A 19,996-nucleotide genomic window follows, 5' to 3' on the forward strand; every position below is an offset into this window, starting at 1 on the left:
TAGTAAATTTTAAAGTCAGGGGCGATATTTAAAAAATACTTTGTTCAATGGCAAGCTAGCTTACAGTCGTATACAAATACTGCGATTTAACCTTTCTCAATTAAGAGATTCCAAGGATTCTTTTATTCATCAAAAAGTTTAACTATTTACAAAATACATTTAATAGTGAAATATTGTGAGTAAGTCGACAAATTTCTTAAGTCCAGCTACCCACCCACTATTCCATTTTCAGCTGCTCCGCATTACAAGGCTTGAGCCAATGCATCGTGCATCGTTCTCTCGGCGTTGCCTTGAAACCCAAATCTGGACGTTTGCACAGGAATGTATCCATAACGCATTGATTGGCGAATCCGTGGTAACACTCGCCATTAAAAGCACAAACGGGATTCAAATCAAATTTGGTGCACTCAATATCGCAATTCGGTTCAGTTGTCTCCTTCTGCTCAGCAACCACTGCGCCATCCACGGGTGCTGGTGGTGTCTCAACAGCCACGTCAGCAGCAGCACGCAATTTACGCGAACGTGCCAAATCAGACATTTTCGGACCACGTAAATCCATTTGAGGCACCGGTGGCACAGGTGTTGCTTTGGTTAACTGCGTATGATCTTGGATATTGGAGGGCACCGCGCGTGCGAAACGATTGTGGGCGACTATTGTTGGTACTGGTCCCTCAGTAGTGCTGGTTGATGGCGTGACCATAGGAATTCTTGGCACGAAGGCTACGCGTGAGACTTCAGCTGGCAATAAAGAACCGAAACCAAAAAGTGGGATAAAGGGCACGGCTTCAGTAGTGGCTACTGGTGCTGGTGGTGGTAAAGTCGTTATGATCGGTGATTCAGTGCTGCTTACCGACGATACGGCGTCCAGCATTTCTGTAACGCCCTCCATCGCTGGTAACTCAGTAATTGTACTTGTCTCGATTACATCAGGTACTGTTGTGGTATCTAAGGGTGATGTGGTGCTGCTTCCTACCGCAATTTGACGTCGATTGCGCACCGGCGCGAGCGCATATAGCAAAAATGGCTCGTTAGCGGTTTTAGTAGACTTTTGCTCGGTAGGTTGTGTGGCTACATTTCGCGGCGCATTTGCGTACTGCAGGTCCAAACCTAGATTGTATAAGTTTTCTAAATTGAAGTTACGTGCATTCAAATTATCTGCAGCAACATTTTTCGCCTTAATTTCCTTAGCGTCTAAGTTTTGACCGGCAAAACCTTTCGGATCCAATCCTTGAGCGGCTAGAAACTCTTCGATAATTTGTTGTTTAAGTAAAGGATCTGGATAGCGTGGCACTTTCACTTTAACCGCCTGTATAACGGGATGATTAACTATACCCAAATTCACTTGTCCTTTCTTATTAGGCGGCAAGAGTATGTGGTAGTCCTCCTCGCTGGATTCTGATATGATATACGGCACTCTAACTGCTTGGACGCATAGCAGCGCTGCGCACGGCGAAAGGAGGAGGTGTATAGAAAGTGAAATACGGTTAGTTTCAAAATTTCATATGAATATCCTGTATCAGACTTACCTGCGGTAAATATCACTAGCACCCTCATGTTCCTTTCCTCAGTATGTTTCGTACTGAAGTGTTTGTGATTCCATTCAAATGCACTGTTTTATATAATTTTAATTTAAAATCCACTGAGTCATGTAACTGATTTAGGCAAACAAATTTATATTTAACTTTTTTTGCGGTTTACACAAATACTTACTTATAAGTGAGGGATGTCAATCTCGTGACCACGGGATTTCAGTTTATTTTAAGACCCGCCAGCGCAGCTGATGCGCGGCAGAAATGATAGTCCAGAGTATTGTTTACAAGCGCGCGGAAGCATTTTGCTGAGAGTAAACGCGAAAAAAGAAAATCAGTAATGGATTTCAAACGGCTGGAAAATCACAACCAACGATTGTTAGTGAGGTCGAGCAACTTAAAGTGAATAAAGTTTTTGTTTATCGCAGCATTACTCGTTACACTGAAACTGGTAGCATCGCGAAATGTCATGGAAGTGGTAATCAAAAGACTGCAACGTCACGTGAAATGGTTCAAAAAGTGAAGAAGCGACTTGAGCGAAATCCCCGACGAAGTGCCAATCAAATGGCGAAAAAACTAAAAATATCTGACCGTAGTATCCGCCGCATACTGAAAAATCAAATCAAATCTCAGATTCAAGTCTTACAAGTAACAAACGGCGCATGATCTCATACCAAAGCAGCAACAAGTCAGACTTCAGGGAGCGAAGGAGTTGCTTCGCTTCGCCGAAAACGGTCAATTTCCGAACATTGTGTTTTCTGACGAGAAAATTTTTCAAATTGAGCAATTCGTAAACTCCCAAAACGATCGGGTTTATTTGACCGACCGTTAATACGAGATCACCAGGAGGCAGTACCCGCCACAAGTAATGGTTTGGGCCGCTGTAACCGCAAATGGACGCTCTCCAATCGTTTCCATCGAGCCTAGCGTAAAGGTAAATCCGAAATATTATCGGGAAAGTATTCTGGAGATTGCTTTGTAGCCGACAGAACATGGACGTTTCAACCGGACTCAGCACCGTCTCACAAAACTCGAGTGAGCCGAGGGAGGCGAAAAAATAACGTTCCCAACTTCATAACGTCCACACAATAGCTCCCAAATTCACCAGACGCGAATCCGATGGATTATTCTCTTTGGGTCATTTTGGAAAACAAGGCCCGAACTAAAAGATTCACGAGTCTCGGGGCGCTGAAAACAGCCATTATTCGCGAGCGGGCCCAAATACCTGCAAGCCAAATTCGGGCAGCTTGCGATCCGTTTCTGGGCCATATCAAGGCCATAGCTACGGCAAAAGGTGTTCATATTGAGCAAAAGTAAATTGATTACTAATTTCGTGGTATATTCACACATTTTTTACTTCGAATTGAATAAAAGTAATTTTCCAAACTAAATTTATGGCCCTTTTAATTCGGCCTTTAAATAAAAAACTGTTTAAAACCCATTTATTTTTAATTTATTTTATGGCAAGAGAGCTTCTCAAATAATATCGATTAAATTTTTCGGGTTAAGTTGTTGCAAAATACTTAATACCAAAATCCCGAGAGCTATCCCGAATTTCGGTATTCCAGTATCGTGATCCCGAAAATCCCGGGATCGAAACAATTTAAAAATTACATCTTTAGTATGTATGTACTTGCAGTGTGCGTGTATGTGTGCACTTCCAATTGTCGTCACAAGCAGCCCGTTTCATTTAGTGTTGCATTCACTCCCAACAGTTCAATTCCTTAGTAAAGATCGATTAAATATATTTTTAATTATGCATGTATGTGTGTATATTTAAATAAGCATGCGTGTTTACTTAATTTCAATAATTTATTTGAATTACTTTGTTCTTCTGCTCTTGTTCTCCATCTGTTTGTCATTGGAAATAATAACCACTGCCCGTCATCTCAGTTTGATTTGATATTATGTTTATTTTTGTGTTGTACTCGTATTGTACTTTTGATCCTTTTATTTGGTAGCACTTCGTGCAAATATTTGATTTAAGGTAATTGCCTTGTCAACACTGTGTAAAATTTATTTTGACATGCGTAAAGAATACGCCGCTTGCAATGACATATATAAAAAATGGAACTCGATAGAGCTCTTTATGCTGACTGCAACTGAAATCAATTTACTCCCAACTTTCCTTTCATTTAGTTTCATTTACTCAATTTCGTCCTTTACAGATAATTATAGAGGTGAAGAAAACAATTATGCGAGATTTGCCAGTTAAATAACGAGCCCAGAAGTACGTTTACATATAAACATTATCGCGTTTAAATCAAGTTCGTTAATCCACCAGTTTACCTAGTCAGGCCAACGCGACATTTGATAACCAACTGCCAAATTTGTACTTTTTTTTCGAAGCTGCGGCAGTTGTTCTTCCCGTAAATCTAGAAGAAGTTAAATTTATTTCTTGTGCCAATGTGTTGGCTTCTCCCTGAAAAATCAGCAGTCCCTACCAATATTTTATATGTGCGAGTGATTTTGTTTGCTGTTACGATTTTACTGCTGTTAACTTGAAGTAAAGCATAGCTTTTGTCTCGATTAGACAAATAAGTGTGTGGCATCTCCTATACAAATTGAATTTCTCATACTGCGTACCTCTGGCAGCGCCACTGGTAAAGTGCTGGAACTTAGCAGTCAATACCACACTGTGCATCCAAAGTTTTGAATCGTGACCGATACTTAAAAATGTTAAAATATTATGCGATTCGGATTACTTTCAATTTGAATATTTCACTCAACAAGGTCAAAAAATATCACGATGGAGTATTGCGATTTAAATATCACGATATTTATTGATGATCTAGGGTTCGCTTATGGGTTGTAGATGCTTGTATGCAGATGCTACATGTTTGTGTTAAAATAAGTAGTTTGTCAAAGCATAGACAAAAATAAGTATTATAGCTCTTACCAAGTAATCAACGTCTAGTGATAAATATCGAGATATCAAGGAGTAAAAAAAAATCTATTTGAAAAACATATCTTTTAAGGTATTGCAAAAATAGCACCTTGTCACAAATTTCACTTGAATATTAAGACGTAGGTTCAGATTGCTATGGAAAAAGAAGGATGGCGTAAGGGATTTAGCTCGAAAACGCAATGCACTTAACTTTTATATGTACGGTTCTAAAATAGAGATTAGGCGCGGGGATATATAGTCCAGAATTTGACGTAAGGAAGTCGTATAAACTTGGAAAGGCAGCATACCTAGCTTATAATACTACTAGCCGTTGATACTATTACGCCGTTTAGTATAACGTCCAAGATCATTCTTCAGAGCAGAGAGACACTAGAAAGGTTGGCAGCGAATTGTAAGCTTCACATCTATTGGGTGCCAGGCCATAAGGGCATTGAAGGGAACATACGATATAGCGGAAAACGGAGTCTCTCTATCCTCGGATTTTGTCAACGAAATTAAAAGGACAATACGAATACTATACAAATAACTTAACTACACTTACAGGAATGCAAAGATTATGTGTAAACATGACGATCACAGTCGTACTCGATTCATACTATCACTAAGTCGAAGAGATTGTAAAACTATGATAGGCGTGCTGACGGGACATAACCCAGTACCAGCGCATGTTTATATGAAAGGAATCTCGGACAGCAACGAATGTAGGAAATGTAGGGAACATGGCTCAAGGGAAAATGTCCAGTACATCCTGCGTTATTCAAAACGCGCTTAAAATATCTGGGCACACCACAGTTTGAGGGCTGGGAAGATATCTCAGCAGTAGTTTCAAAATATTTTCTTAAATTCGCAATGGAAACAAGCTGGACTATTTTTAAAAGCGTAACTAATGAACTCCACCTGGCATCGTATTGGACACAACCGGTTTACGCGTAACTGCTAATCAACCAGTTTAACCTAACCTATTCCAAGACACAGGTATGAAATGGAGTGTGTTTAAATAAGGTTTAATACCACCTCTCCTCGCCCTCTCCCTGCATCCTATCGGTCTTTCCCTTTCACCTCACCTCCTTCACAATGGTATCACAAAGGACGAATCTTTCTTCGTCCAGGTGTGCTCACTCCCTGGACAACCATACCAACATAACCTAACCTAAGGTTTAATAGAAACATATTTTCATACAGTACTGCCACATGATTTTTATTGCAAAGACGTCAATTTTTCACAGATTTAATTTGGATACTTAATTAAGAATATTAGGTGAAAATTGTTTAAAGTAGGTGTAATAAAAAATTATTTTAGCTGGTGTTGCCACACATTTTTCTATATATAAAGAAATTGACTAGAAAAATATATTAATTCCAAAAAACAAAATATGAGTAAAGATAGCTTCAATCCAAAAATATTTTTAAACGGCGCTGCCAGCTAATTTTAAATAAAAATATTTAATTAATAACGAACTTCGTTCAAAAGTTAGGATATGGGCATCAAAATATGTTCAAAAAAAGAAAAAAAAACTTTGATAAAAATGATTTATGTGTGTCGTTACCACTTAACTTTAAGGTCTCGAAAGGGAAATCCCATCTAATGCGTATTTGCAGATTTTCTCTTAGAAGTCGGTTAAGAAAACCGTGTATCAGATGGCACTTCACTCAATTCTAAATTATATAGAAAAGTGGAGGACATTAACGATTTCATTTCATGAATATATTACGAGGTAAAGGTTAAATATACAGAAAATAGGCATTGCCAACCGTCTCCTTGAAATCAATTATCGCAATTAATTAATAGTTTCAGGGACGTTTTTTTCCAAGTTTCATGTGAAGTTTCTCAACAATTATATTCTCAGTTGTAATCTCTTTCTCTCGATGCAAAAAACAACCTTAAAGCGAAAGAGGTACTGCATTCGAAATAAGTGGTTTCACATTAAACGATTGGTGCTAGCTGGCTTTTGGGCCATGCGTACTACTTCGAAAGCAGGGTCGTAATTTTAAATTTTAATCATCCCCTTTTTACTTATTGTTATGAAGCCAATTTAGTGTCTCAAAAAATGAATATTTTTGTAAATGCATGTATGTATATATTTGTGATCACAAACAATTACCGCCGAGGTCGAAAAGCAAGAATGATTTATAGGAGACAATACGTTAAGGCAATAATGATTTTATAACTAACCTTAAAAAAACACAACTAGGAAGTTAAATAAGTTATTTCATGTAAGTTTAGAGTTTTGTTGATAAAATACGGTAGTTTATACGCATATACTCGTATCTCACTTTTTTTCTCAATCGGCTTGACCATACGCTTAACTTTAGGTTAGCTTAGGTTGAAGCGGTTGTCCTGTGAGACACAATCAGGCTTATAGCCCATTGTGATGCCGCGTGGGGAGCTTGTCCCTATCTCTCCTAAAACCAGTTTGTGCTTTTCAAAAATTTTAGAATATCTCTGATTACTGCAGAACTGAGATCATCCAACTCATTAAAAAATTGCTTACTTAGAATAGTAAACCAATGTCTGGATGCAGCAGGACAGTGGCGCAGTAGGTGCGAGATTGTCTCTTCCTCGTCCTCATCTAGAGAAGATCCACAGAAGTCATGTGTTTGTACACCTATCCTATTAGGCAGTGCCCCGTTATGACTGAAATCAGTGTGCTAAGAATGTGTATATTTTGGCTTAGCAGAGTTTCTGTGCGTTTAGCATTGAGAGTCGGCCACAGTTGACGGGCGATTTTGCAGGTGCCTTCATTACGCCATCTTTAGCGAAGCTTTAACTTTTCACTTCTTAAATTCTTCAAAATAATTGCCATTAATACACATTTAACTTCAAAAATATCTCTGAAGCCGCTTATTAATTTTACATCTTCGACGTTGTCTCCTCGTTATTACCGAAAACCTTTCCTCTGAATTTTTAAATTTTCTGGAAGCAACGTTTTGAGAAATTAAACCTGGTGATAGGAAACCCCTTGTTGCGACACCAACGGATTGCAGAAATTACATCATTATAGTGTTCTTTTTTCGTCAAAAATTCGTCCGGTAACCATTTCGGTTCCTGACCTATAATTACAGGTTTTTCTTAGGCTTAACTGAAGATATGAATTTGGGCGATCTTCAGTTTCATGGAAATAGTGCACAGTGTTGCATGGCTTTTAACCCTTTGGGGACGGAACCGGTCGTCGCTGATGACGAGAGGTATTGGAGTGCGCAGTAAAGAAAATAAATACGTTGAACGTTATAAAAACTAAGGCTTCATTTAACACAAGAAAATTTTTTCATAAAATCAAAAAATAAATATAAACAAATTGGTATCACTGCTAATGTTGAAATGCCTGAGTGGATTCCTTATTGCACGGATTTCACTTCCACTTGACGAAGTAATGACGTCATCTTCCGTCTTTTCAGATTCAATATAATATTCATCAGAACTGTCGCTATATAACTTACCATCTCTAGATCGCTTAGCCATCGTGCGTAGGATAAAATATAAAATATATAAAAAGCCTGCTGCCAGAAAAGGCAGTGACACTGAGAGACTGAATCGAAGAACTGAAATTCGTTCTGATTCTACCGTCGTTTCACATCGCAAATTTACATTTTAAGGAAGATAAGACTTCATCACTAATGGCCCTAATGTCTTTGAATGAAAACGTGACTCTTTTACTATACGTATGCGTATCTTATTGCTCAGAACGGCAGGCGTCGCGATCTTTGCAGCTACGAAATAATTTGGGAGGCTATATGCCGACACGCGTCCCCAAAGGGTTAAGACAATTGACCTCTTAATACTTTTTTGCAGGATTTCATTAAAGGCTAATGTTGTGCGAATAGTCCAATAGGCAATGCTCCAAGACATGTATGTAATAGAGCCGAAAATCGTGAATAACCCTTGAAGAAAAGTGTAGTCAATAAATAATAGAAGTGTTTGTTCTTTATAATAAAGAAATACCAAAAAGATACCAAAAGGAATTAAGTTTTATTAATTTTATTATATAGTATATTTATTTTTATTACATAATATATAGAATTCTATTTGGACTACCTGAAAAAATGTGTAAAAGTTGAGTCCATCTGCAATATTTCACGCAACCGAAGACAGTTTTTGACTGCCATTCAACTCAAGAGTGGATTGATGCAATTCCTTTGCAGACAGTCCCCGACTAGAATTCGAATGCTGAGCTTCTCCAACTGGCTGAAGCTACCTTGAATTCGAGCGGTTCTACCTTGGACTAAGTACCATATAGAAATAACGACTTCTCTCGGGGAACAAATTCCGCACTCCATTAATCCCTCATCATGATCACGTTGTTGGTATTGTACCAGCATAGGTTTGGCGAATACGGCTGAAGTGACGTCCTAGCATCGATAAAAATCTGGGTATTTCCAGTAAAGTGACGCTTACCATCTGGTTATATAATACGGTTGTGATGTTGACAGCATCCAAGAAGGCGCCACTTAGAGTGTTTCAGAGATGCAACTGAAGGTTTATGGACTTTTGCGCATTGGCAACAGCAAATATTGCAGAGCTTGGGAGAATGAGCCTCACACAGCTTTGTGGAAGAACGATCCAGCGGCTATATTCGCTAGATCTTCTCTTACAAATTTATACAAATACTTCAATACTTTCAGAGTTCGATGCAATACCAGCTCGTGAAGGCAGAAAAAGAGGAAGCGCACCTCCGATGAAGTAGAGGAAGGACTTGGATTCCCTTGATGTCCATAATTGACGTTGGTTAGCGCGAAAATGAAACAACTGGCACGCTTTGTTGAGATTGTTGGCCAAATCACTTAAGCGATTCTGAGCATCGTAAAAAGAAGGCAATCTTGAGAATGTACTCCGCTAAAATATATCGTTATAAGTTCAGGATTTGAAAATTGTTTACCATGAAATTAATTAATTGTATTGAAGCAACGAAAACGAATACTCCTGGAACGTGGAACTCGTAGAAAAGTAAACAAAGACATGCGCGAATTCACTTAAATTGAAAGTTCTTAACTTTAATTTTAAGTTTTTCACCCTTGAAAAGAACTGGCCATAAGGTTTCTAAGCAAAATGGAAAGCACTGTAATAAAAATCATATACTTTTTATAGAATTTTTTGGCAGTTTTTATTGCGATTTACGCGATAGCGCACAGTATCAGAAAAATGTGTAAATTTGAATTTTCGGAGCAAATGCGAAATGTTTGAAAAAGTTTTTCAAAATTTGCAATTAAAATTAAAAATCTTAATGATTACGAAGAAAACATGTAACTGGAAATATGCAATTTGTTCCTTCTTGCTGCTTAATGGAAAGTGCTTCTAAATGTGACATATGGCGTTCACTAATTTACTAAACACCAACAGGAACTGCGGCCACGACGGGTGCTTTTGTGACGTTTCCAACTGGTGGCACCTCAGTCACTTTACTAGTTGAAACCTCGCCAGCTGCAGTTGTTGAGACCATTTTATTGGCTGCGGTTGTAACAACAGGCACTGCACGTCGTTCACGCACCACCAAGACTTGCTCCTGATCCACGTTGGTTTTCTCCGCTACTAAGGGTTGTGCCGCACTATGGCCCCGTGCAGCTAAGGCTTGCGTGATGAGTTGTTGCTTAGTTTCTGGACTTGCATAGGTTGGCACCTTCACCTTAACTGCTTCTAAAACAGGCTGATTAACAACGCCAACACCCGGTAGGCTGACAGGACGTTGACCTTTAGCTGGCAAGAGTACGCTATATTCCTCCTCGCTGGATTCGGAAGAACGGGAGACTATCACTGGCAGATGAACGGCTTGTACGCATACGAGTGCTGCGAGAACGGAAGAATGGAATGGAAAAGGTAGTGTGGTTACACTTTTTTTTTTAATCCCTAAAATCTTTAGTTGTTCTATACTCACCAGCGGCGAAAATCACAAACGACTTCATGTTGTGCGGTAGATGTTTGACTTAGTTATGCCTCTTATCCTGAAAACGGACCCTTTTATATACAAGACTTGTCTGAAATTTGGCTCGTTTCCGGTTAGTTGATGTGATTAAAATTAAATGTACTTTACCATTGTTGCAATTGATAACGAACTTGGCGAAACATAATTTTGCGCGACTTATTAATAAAATTTCACTTCTTCCATTGTTTTTCCCCATATCTTCCTTGTATTGTTCTGATCTGCGTTATTGAGTTATGGCTTGCATTTGCATACCTTTTTCAATGTAATTATAAACACACATTCATTTAGGCATTATGACGAGTCTAGACTGTTATTTTTTTATTGATCCAAATTAATCCTATAATCGCTGCTTGCGATCGCATCGCAGGTTTCGTTCAACTGGTTTAATTTAGTTTTTCGTATTAAGCGACTTCTTCTTTGTGTTATGAGCCTAAATATTTGAAACAAGTTTTTAATTCGTACTTTTTTATTACATCCATTTATAAATTTGAAAAGGTGTCGCCGACACAAGCCCAGCAGTTCGTTTAATACAATGTAATCGTACTTACATTTCTGACACATTTTGGTCATATAAATAAATTCAAGTGCATACTCACAATTCAATGACTCGAAGGCGCGGTGAAAAGTCAATAGCGGTAAGTATACAATCATTAGACTTCAAACAATTTGACTTTCTACTGCAGCGTTTCCTTTTGTGAGAAGAAAAAAGTAGTTTTTAGCAATAGAACTGGCACTCTCCAATAGGGGAGCCGATCCAGCAATTGTTAAATACATAGGTAAGCAACATGCTAAATCAAAGGATAATCACAGCCTCTCTGGGCCTAAGTGTTACAGCAGCGAAAGGATGTCCACAAAGGGGGTAAGTACTATCGTCATTGCTCTGGTCTATCCTGGCTGATGATTTGGTACAAACCCCTAACAATAAAGGTATAAAACAATAGAGTATGCAGATGACAATTCTCTAATAATTATTGGCAACCACGAAAGAACCATTAAAGACTTAATGCAGGATGCCTTAAATATAACCTGGGAGTGGTGTAGAAAAGAGAGATTATCAATCCATCCTTCCAAAAACCACTATTATCCCATTTACCATGAAAAGGGTTCTAAATATACCCACCCTGGGAATAAATGGAATAGACGTAGTGTTAGGGAAACCAGAAACCACAATTTTCCATGCGGAGCTCTTCGCCATAATGGAAACAGTGGAAAACATATCCAAAATAGAGTTCGAGAAAGTAAAAATTAAAATGCTTTCGGACAGCCAATCGGTTCTCAATGCCTTGAATAGCTTCACATTCAAGTCAAAAGCCCTAATAGAGTGCAATAATGCACTCAACAAACTGGCCACTCATAATCAGGTCTTACTGATTTGGGTACCAGGATATGAGGAACACGAAGGACACGAGAAGGCAGACTTTTATGCCAAAAAAGGGGCAGAAAATTGAATCAAAACTAAATTCAGGGAACACTGGAATGGCATAAGTGGCCTTAATCCCTCCAAAAAGTTTTTGAACTTCATTGCCAACAGAGCAAAATCTACTCTGACCCTAGATAAAAAGGGCCTCAGATTACTCTGTGGAGTACTTGCAGGTCCCTTTGCCTGTAATAAACACTTTAACACGATAGGGTTATCTAGTACAAGATCATGCAGGTTCCGCTCACCAAGTGTGAGGAATTAGGCCACAGGAGGGCGGCGCAATAGATCAATCTGATCGCAGTGCATAAAGGCCTTAGCCTAAGTCGTAAAACCATTACCATTACCATTAACCCTACAATTTCATGTCGGCGAGTAATCGAATTAATAGAAATCTTATGCATCCAATCTGTTCGCGAATAGAGGGCGCAACTTCACACATAGTCAGTCATAGACATTTCATTCATACTTAACAAGAACCGTTTTGTCTTTTGACTTCTAACACCTGTGAGGTCCGGAATTCGTGTCGCCAGCAACATAACTTTTATTGGAAAACCATTTTGTGAAGGCTAACAACTTTTTGAAGGAACCTTGTAGCCAAAAATTTTGTTTTTGTTTTTTAACAATGAATCATTATCATCACTACTTTCAGTTTGTATAATAATTTTATTGTTATTTATAAACCTTTATAAAATAAAATAAAAAATAAAAAACAGTAAAGAAAAATAAAAAAAATTTTCTCGTTTCCGTTTTACACGTTTTTATGGGTTTCGGGGTAGTCAGTATTTTCAAAATTTTTTTTTGCATTTTCCTAAAGTATAATATCTTAAAAATATTGTATGAAAATTTGAAGTCAATCCGACAAATACTTTTCGAGTTATAGGCAGATAGCAAAACTTTAAATGCGTTTTCTCAAAACTCTGTTTTTTGATTGGTGGTTACTGTAACTTAAAAGCCGCTTGGTAGATTTCAATAAAATGTTTACTGCTTTTGAAAAAATTAATGAAACTAGTGCCTGATCGAAGGATTTTTTTTCAAAATTTCGGTTTTTTAATTGTCGGTTTTTTTCTCGAAAATCTGAAAAATATTTCCTGAGGCCGCTATATTGTTGATTTTGAAAAAAGCTTCGATCAGGCACAAGATTATGTATTAATACAACTAATTTCTCTTGTCCGATTGATTTTAGATGAATCCCCAAGTTTTTGTGATGATGACCGCAAGGGACTTCTGGAGAAACGGGATCTACACAATCAGCGAACTTTTACAATTATTATTATTTTTTTTGAAATTTTCCTAATGTTTGCTTTGTTTTTATTTTTGTAGAATAAAGAAATTGACTAGCAAAAAAAAGTTTTGTAAATTATATTTTTTTTCGGGCTACTGACTACCCCTAACTCCTTAAAAAACACCCAAAGAAACCATTTTAAATGTGGCGAAGGCATTAAACTGGCTTCCTGAGCATCAATAGGTGCTGGTTTGTTCATGTTGATTAATAACTTCAAATGGCCTCACAAAAAAACTTAGACTCATTAATTTAAAGGTTAATTTAGGAAAATAAACGTATCACCTACAATTCCTTCAATCAACCCAAGCTAGCGTGTGCAGAAGGATACCATATGTGGCTCTGTGTTGCCGAAAGTAACCTCCAGCCAATGTAACAAGAGAAGATTGGGAATGGGCTTCTTCGATTTTTGAAAAAGCATGACGCGATTATACCTACGTCACAGAAACTGTACTAGCAGGTAGGCTCATCTGAAATTAGTGCTTGTAAGCTTCTTGTTATGAACGCACTAATCAGTTCCGTAAATCAAAGATGGATGCCAATACCTGAGATGGCCAAGGCCAAGGCTAAATCTACGTCCAACCAGGCCCGACGAGGGGGGGGGCGGGGGGATCGGGTACTTTTTCCCCCGGGCCCGGAGTTTTCAGAGGGGCCCGGACTCGAGGGTAATACGCATTTTGATAAATAAAAAAAATTTGAAGGGGCCCGCATCTCAAGTTTCCCCCGGGCCCGGAGTTTTCAGAGGGGCCCGGACTCGAGGGTAATACGCATTTTGATAAATAAAAAAAATTTGAAGGGGCCCGCATCTCAAGTTTCCCCCGGAGCCCGAATACTCTCTCCACGGCCTTGCGTCTAACTAAGAATTTTATAAAATTGAGTAGACTTCGAATTAGGACCTTAGTATGGGTCGTCACAGGAAATCACGCAAGGAGATTAGACGTTTACATGCATGATTTCTGTTGTAGCTGCAGGAAGGAGAAGGAGTTGAAAACTTTTCAACGCCTTTTTTGGTATCAACAACCTTTTACGCTTTCTCAAAAGCTCAGGATGGTTCAATATGAAAGGGGAACTCTAGCCCAGTCCCTGCGGTTCACAACGGACCCATTTCGTGGTCTAAGTGGCATCGCTGTCTCTATGTGCGATGCGGCTGCGAAACCTAACCTAACCTAGTGCTTTCATTATGTTCGTGGCCGTTCTAGCTTTCAATGTCTACTCGTGGGTAGATCTTTTCGCCGGTTGATCAGCGCCTAGCCAACGCAGTCGTTGAACTTTTAAGCTGTTCACAATGTCTGTGCTATTGGAAAGCTCATATAGTTAAAATCCCTTCTTCTTCGGTACCTGCCACCCACGCTGACAAGTCCATATATCTGGCGCATGCTATTTGATTGGCATGTTTCAAGCGGCTTCTCATTTTTGCTTGGTTTGTGCTGAATGATGCGGGACTTTTAGTGTGAATTTTGTTCGTCGGAAGAGGATTTTGATTTTCATTTATCTTTGGAGCCCAAAATATGAACTGCTGGTAAGATTTATTCTTCGTTTGGTCTGAACCCTGACTCTGTCAGTGACGATGCTGACGGTAGCCAAGTATGCAAAATATTTTAATAGTTGCAACTGCCAACAGTGATGTTTGCGCCAATACCCGTAGAATAGTTTCTTGTTGCTAGGCGCTAACTTATTTTGAAATTATTCATCGTTGATGGCCCAGGCCTTATATTAAGTCTACAACAACAATCACTGACTGACGTCTTTGTATGCCAGCAGCAACGTAATTTTGTGGCTCAGTTGCCTGTGCTACTCATGGCGGCTCTTACGCTTTCCAACAACAAATTATGGAAGTCGCAAACAAGTAAGTAGATGCTCTTGTTTAAAACTATATTGGTTGGGAAATGCTCGAAACTGTCACGGAGCCTTGTGGTCTTGCTCTAAGTCAGCAGTTTTAACAATCAGATCTGGACTTCCAGTCGGCCACTCTTCTGCAGCTAAGAACCCAGGAATATAGTTTTTTAGCCACTGCTGGTTGGTTTTTACTTATGGGCGAGAGCGGGATCTTGCTGGAAGATCCAACGCTCTCCATTGAAGAGAGTACTACTCAACTGCCTTCTAAGACATCCTCCTGGAACATTTTTCCCCAGTCTTGACCCCTTCTTCGCAGAAATGAAGAGATGTGACGTCTTTACAATACACTCCCAACCAAATCGTCACGGAGGCTGGATGGTGGCCAAGCTGAAAAACATTTGGCCCTTAGAACAACATATTGTATTTTGCGTCTTTAGAAGTTTTTCTTTACTTTGTTTCTGGTCTCAGTAATCGATGTAATTCGGAAAGATGGGGGATTAGCTTAGGTTTTCTAGACAACGCGTGCTTATGCAAAATTTTGAGCATATGGTAGCCTCGAGTTATTTCAAACCAGGATTTGCTTATCTCGAACAACGAAGTCCCAATCGAGCTCAACATCAAACGCAGACGATTTGGCTGGATAGGTCACACTTTGCGCAAAGATGCCGGCGAAGTTGGCAGGGCTGCTCTGTGGTGGCATCCGCAGGGTGTAAGGAACCGTGGAAGACCAAGGACCTCCTCGACCTCGGGCATGGCGGATACAGATCTATTAAACTCAAATTCTACATGGAATTCTTTAAAATGACTTGATCATAATCGACATGATTTCAATAATTATGTTGCGTAGGGTCACGCCCCAACAGGATCCGAAGGAAATTATATATGTTAGAAGTTTTAGCATAGATTTTGTCATTTCGCTATCAAAAACTTCTTCAATAGGGAGAATTTTCTCATTTGTGAGAAGAGTATTTTCGTGGCCCTTGACCGCGTGCCACCGAAGAAGCGGCTTGCATCTGTCGAGTCTAAGTCAGAAGCTGACCAGTTGAGCAACGCAAGGCTTTCATGTGTAGATCATCTCTAATTAGTCTTGACATAGATCTGGTCGATACATTCATTTCTCTGGACATGATTTTCTGCTTTCTACGGAAATTTCTGCGAATTCTTTCGCGGACGGCTCTTATGGCTTATGGCTGATTCGAACCACGCGAAGACGTTGATTTCTTTTTTTGACTGTCACTTCAGAAGTTTGGGAAAACCGATTGATGTTGCAGCAAACAATAATTCTCGAAATATTAATTTTTTTCAGCACTTCGTAAATGTCACTTGCACTTTTACCCAACTTTTGTAATGCAATCACTGTAATGCGATTTTTCTTAGCTCCCCACTCCATTGTTAACAAACAAAATTTGCCGCGAATCTGTGTATAATTTATGAGTAGATAATGCAAAGCAAAACTTTTTCTCCGAATTTGTTCTCGCCGTATGCATTGTAAAATTTGTCACAGAATTTACGGCAAGACTAAGTACAAACAGACAAGCGCGTAATGGTCAAGCTAAAGATTTGTATCACTCAAAACCATTTCTTCTTCTTAATTGGCGCGATAACCACTTACGCGATTTCGGCCGAGTTTAACAAAGCGCGACAGTCGTTTCTTTCTCGTGCTAACCGACACCAATTGGACACACCAAGAGGAGCCAAGACCTCCTCCACCTGATCTTTCCAACGCAGAGGAGGCCTTCCTCTTTCTCTGCTACCACCAGCTGGTACAGCATCGAATACTTTTAAAGCTGGCGCGTTTGAATCCATTGGACGACATGACCCAGCCAACATAGCTGCTGGATCTTTATTCGCTGCGCTATGTCTATGTCGTCGTAAAACTCATACAGCTCATCGTTCCATCGCCAGTGATATTCGCCATTGCCAACGTGTAAAAGGACCAAAAATCTTACATCCCTCAAAATCATTTGTTTTTTTTTTTATAAAACTAAAAAAGTTGGGAAAAAAGTTATTCCAAAAACAGAATTCGATGATTAATATTGCGCCACATATAGTGAGTATGAATTTTCCTTTTTTTTTATTTTTACCTTTTAACAAAGAAAAAGTTGCTTCTGAACTTGGTTTATAAATATTTATTTATTTTTCATTATTATTGATTTTATTTAAAAAATGTTAAAGCTACTTTTTACACATAACAGATGCACTTCTTAAATTATCATAGAATATTATTTTGATATTAGTTCATTAATAGTAAATAGTTGTTGCTTTCATGTTAGATTATTTTTTTCACATTTAATTTTTGTTTAATAGTTTACAATTTTCTAAATTTTAATATTTTTTTTCTCATTTCATTTATTTACTTATTCACTTATTTACTGCTTATTTTACTTATTCTTCAAGATTGGTTTAAATTTTAAATTTTTTGCTCTCTTAATTTTGATTTTCCTTGGCTTCTAGTGAAAATAAAATTTTGTACTATTTATACGATATTGAACAATAATTTGCTGCTTTTATACATTGCAGTATTACTTTAGTTGCAATTTTTATTTATAAAGTAAATAAAAAGGATTTTTAAAATATTCAAATACTTGAGAGTTCTCAGATTACTAAAAATTTCAAATTAATAACTTTCTTAATGCATGGGCTAAATTTACTTTACTTGGTATTAGCTAACATAAGATTCGATATTTCCTTGAAATTTTTGTTTTCCGTGTTCACTTCTCTCGGGATCATAGGGCTTCGACAAGACTCAGAGTCTTGCGTTGGTTTCGTTAATCTTTTTTGATACCAATTACTTTCAGTAAATATTTTTGTAATCTATTTTTTATGTGTTACTTTGTTACTTTATTAATTATTTTAATTTTCATTTTATTATTAGTTTATTTTAATTAAATATTTTGTGTCTTAATTTCCTATTTTAACTGACACATTCTTATATTTTTATTTTCTATGCGCGATTGTCCATTCTTAAGCAACGCAAATTTATTCAGTTTATCTCTCACAGCATCTCAATAATAAAATTATCGCTTTGCAATGCAACGAAATGCCTTGATATGCAAATGTATGGATAGATGCTTCTATTTTTTATATATTTTAAAATTTTTCTTACATTTTTATATAATTTTTTTAAATTTTCTTTGCTATTTTCATATGATTCTATGATATTATTCCTATACTAATTTTGTATTAACATCTAAGTATTGCCCACCTTAAACTTTATTTTACAGTTTTTCTCATCCGTAATATTCTCTAACTTAGTGGTGTCACGAAAACAATTGCATGCATTTTAGTCTACAAAATATTTAATTTTATTTTAAGAAATATATAAATTTTATAAATTATTTCAATTCGAAAAAGAAAAATTTTTATATATGCATTAGGGCGGGTCAATTTGTATTGAACGATTTTTTTACGACATCGTTCCAAGTAGATTCTGATTACACACTAAATTCTAGGAAAAAAAGTCCCTTAGAGTAAAGCTGTAAAAATAATTTAGAACACTCCAAAAGTTAAAATAAGCTTCTTTTCATTAATGAAATGAAAAAAGGAGGGTCAGTTATGGCTATGAAGATATAAAGCATAAAAGACTCCACATGTTGAAAATATGTAGAGAGTATCTAAAACCAAAATAATCGTAAATACGTTGTTAATTGAAAAATAGAAAACAAAAAAAAAAAAAAATTAATGATAAGAAAAAAATTAAAAAAAAAAAAAATAAATGATATGAAACAAATTTTTTTTTATTTTCAATTTTCAAAAATTAGTAAATTTTATTTATTTTTTTTTTTTGCAAGTTTTACTTTGATTTATATTTATATAGGGTTATTCAATAGGTGCGCTTCAACTTTTTTCCGATAGGGAGGGCGAACGACGCAATATTTTTTATTTTTCGCTTGTCATTTGTAAACTTCATTAGTATACATTTCATCATGGAACGCTACACACTTGAGCAACGATTGCAAATCGTGCAAATTCTTTATGAAAATAATCGTTCTGTTGCTGCTACTTTAAGAGCATTACGGCCATTTTACGGCCCATTTAACAAGCCGTCCCATTTTGGGGTTATGTGAAGTCATTGGTCTACAGTAACAAGCCGGCGACGACTTGTGAGCTCAGAGCCAATATTGAACGCGAAATTGCTGGAATTTCGGCCGATTTATGCAAAAGAGTGGTCGAAAATTGGGTTCAACGATTGGACTTCGTAAAACGTGCACGCGGTGGTCATGCAAAAGAAATCGAATTTCATACTTAAATGTACATATATGTTCAAACTCGATAATAAAAAAAAATTAGTTAAAAAAGTCAAACCGTTTGTGTTTTATTCAAAAAAGTTCAAAAGTTGAAGCGCTCTTACTGAAAAATCCTATATATATAATTGGGGCGTACACTCTTATTGGGTGTTTGGCCGAGCTGCTGCTCCCATTTCCGGCGTGCGTCTTTATATTGTTCCGCAAATGGAGGGACCTACAGTTTCAGACTGCGAACGGCAGATATTTTTTATGAGAAGCTTTTTCATGGCAGCATACACTCGGAGGCTTGCCATTGTCTGCCAAGGGGCGATCGCTATTAGAAAACACTTTTTCTTCATTTTGTTGTTTCATGGAGACTCGAACCTACGTTCTCTCTGAATTCCGAATGGTAGTCACGCATCGGCTACGGCGCTGATTTACATACAAGGAAAAATGACAGGAAGTATTTTTTCCTATTAAGAATAATTTGCTTTCCAACGCCATCCTGGAGTCTTTTAACACGCTTCAGCCCCTAATGTCAATTTGACAACAACATCGCCTCGTTTTGTGTGAAAAATGTGCCCCAATAGATATTTTTTTAAACTTTTTTATTTATTTTGCAACATATATAATTTGTTTTCCTTAAATATACAGACTTCTCTTACTTCTACGTTTTTTATTGTTTTAATTTGATTTTCTGATGTTAAGTCAAATTCGCATTTTTTTCAAAAATCAGGGAACAACCGCAGGTGGCGCTCTAAGTGAACTGATTTGAATTCTGTTTCTTTTTGGTTTTTCTTTGTTAGATTACGACATCTGTGATTAAAATGTCTACCAAAATTGTACCGCCATTGCTTAACATTCGTAAAAGTTACACCGTCGT

General features: G+C 37.5%; 1 protein-coding gene across 1 annotated transcript; it reads right to left on the reverse strand.

The window, feature by feature from the left end:
- Positions 1–80: 80 nt before the first annotated feature.
- LOC128861912 (uncharacterized) lies at positions 81–10,420 on the reverse strand. Its single transcript, XM_054100290.1, has 4 exons — positions 10,305–10,420; positions 9,760–10,216; positions 1,527–1,609; positions 81–1,440 (listed from the first exon to the last, which is right to left on the reverse strand). Exons 1-4 carry the CDS (start codon positions 10,330–10,332, stop codon positions 218–220), a joined length of 1,791 nt encoding a protein of 596 aa, XP_053956265.1. The 5' UTR covers positions 10,333–10,420; the 3' UTR covers positions 81–217.
- Between the last annotated feature and the right edge of the window lie 9,576 nt (positions 10,421–19,996).

Source organism: Anastrepha ludens, chromosome 4 (genome assembly GCF_028408465.1).
Source record: "Anastrepha ludens isolate Willacy chromosome 4, idAnaLude1.1, whole genome shotgun sequence".
In the NCBI taxonomy this organism is placed as follows: Eukaryota; Metazoa; Arthropoda; class Insecta; order Diptera; family Tephritidae; genus Anastrepha; species Anastrepha ludens.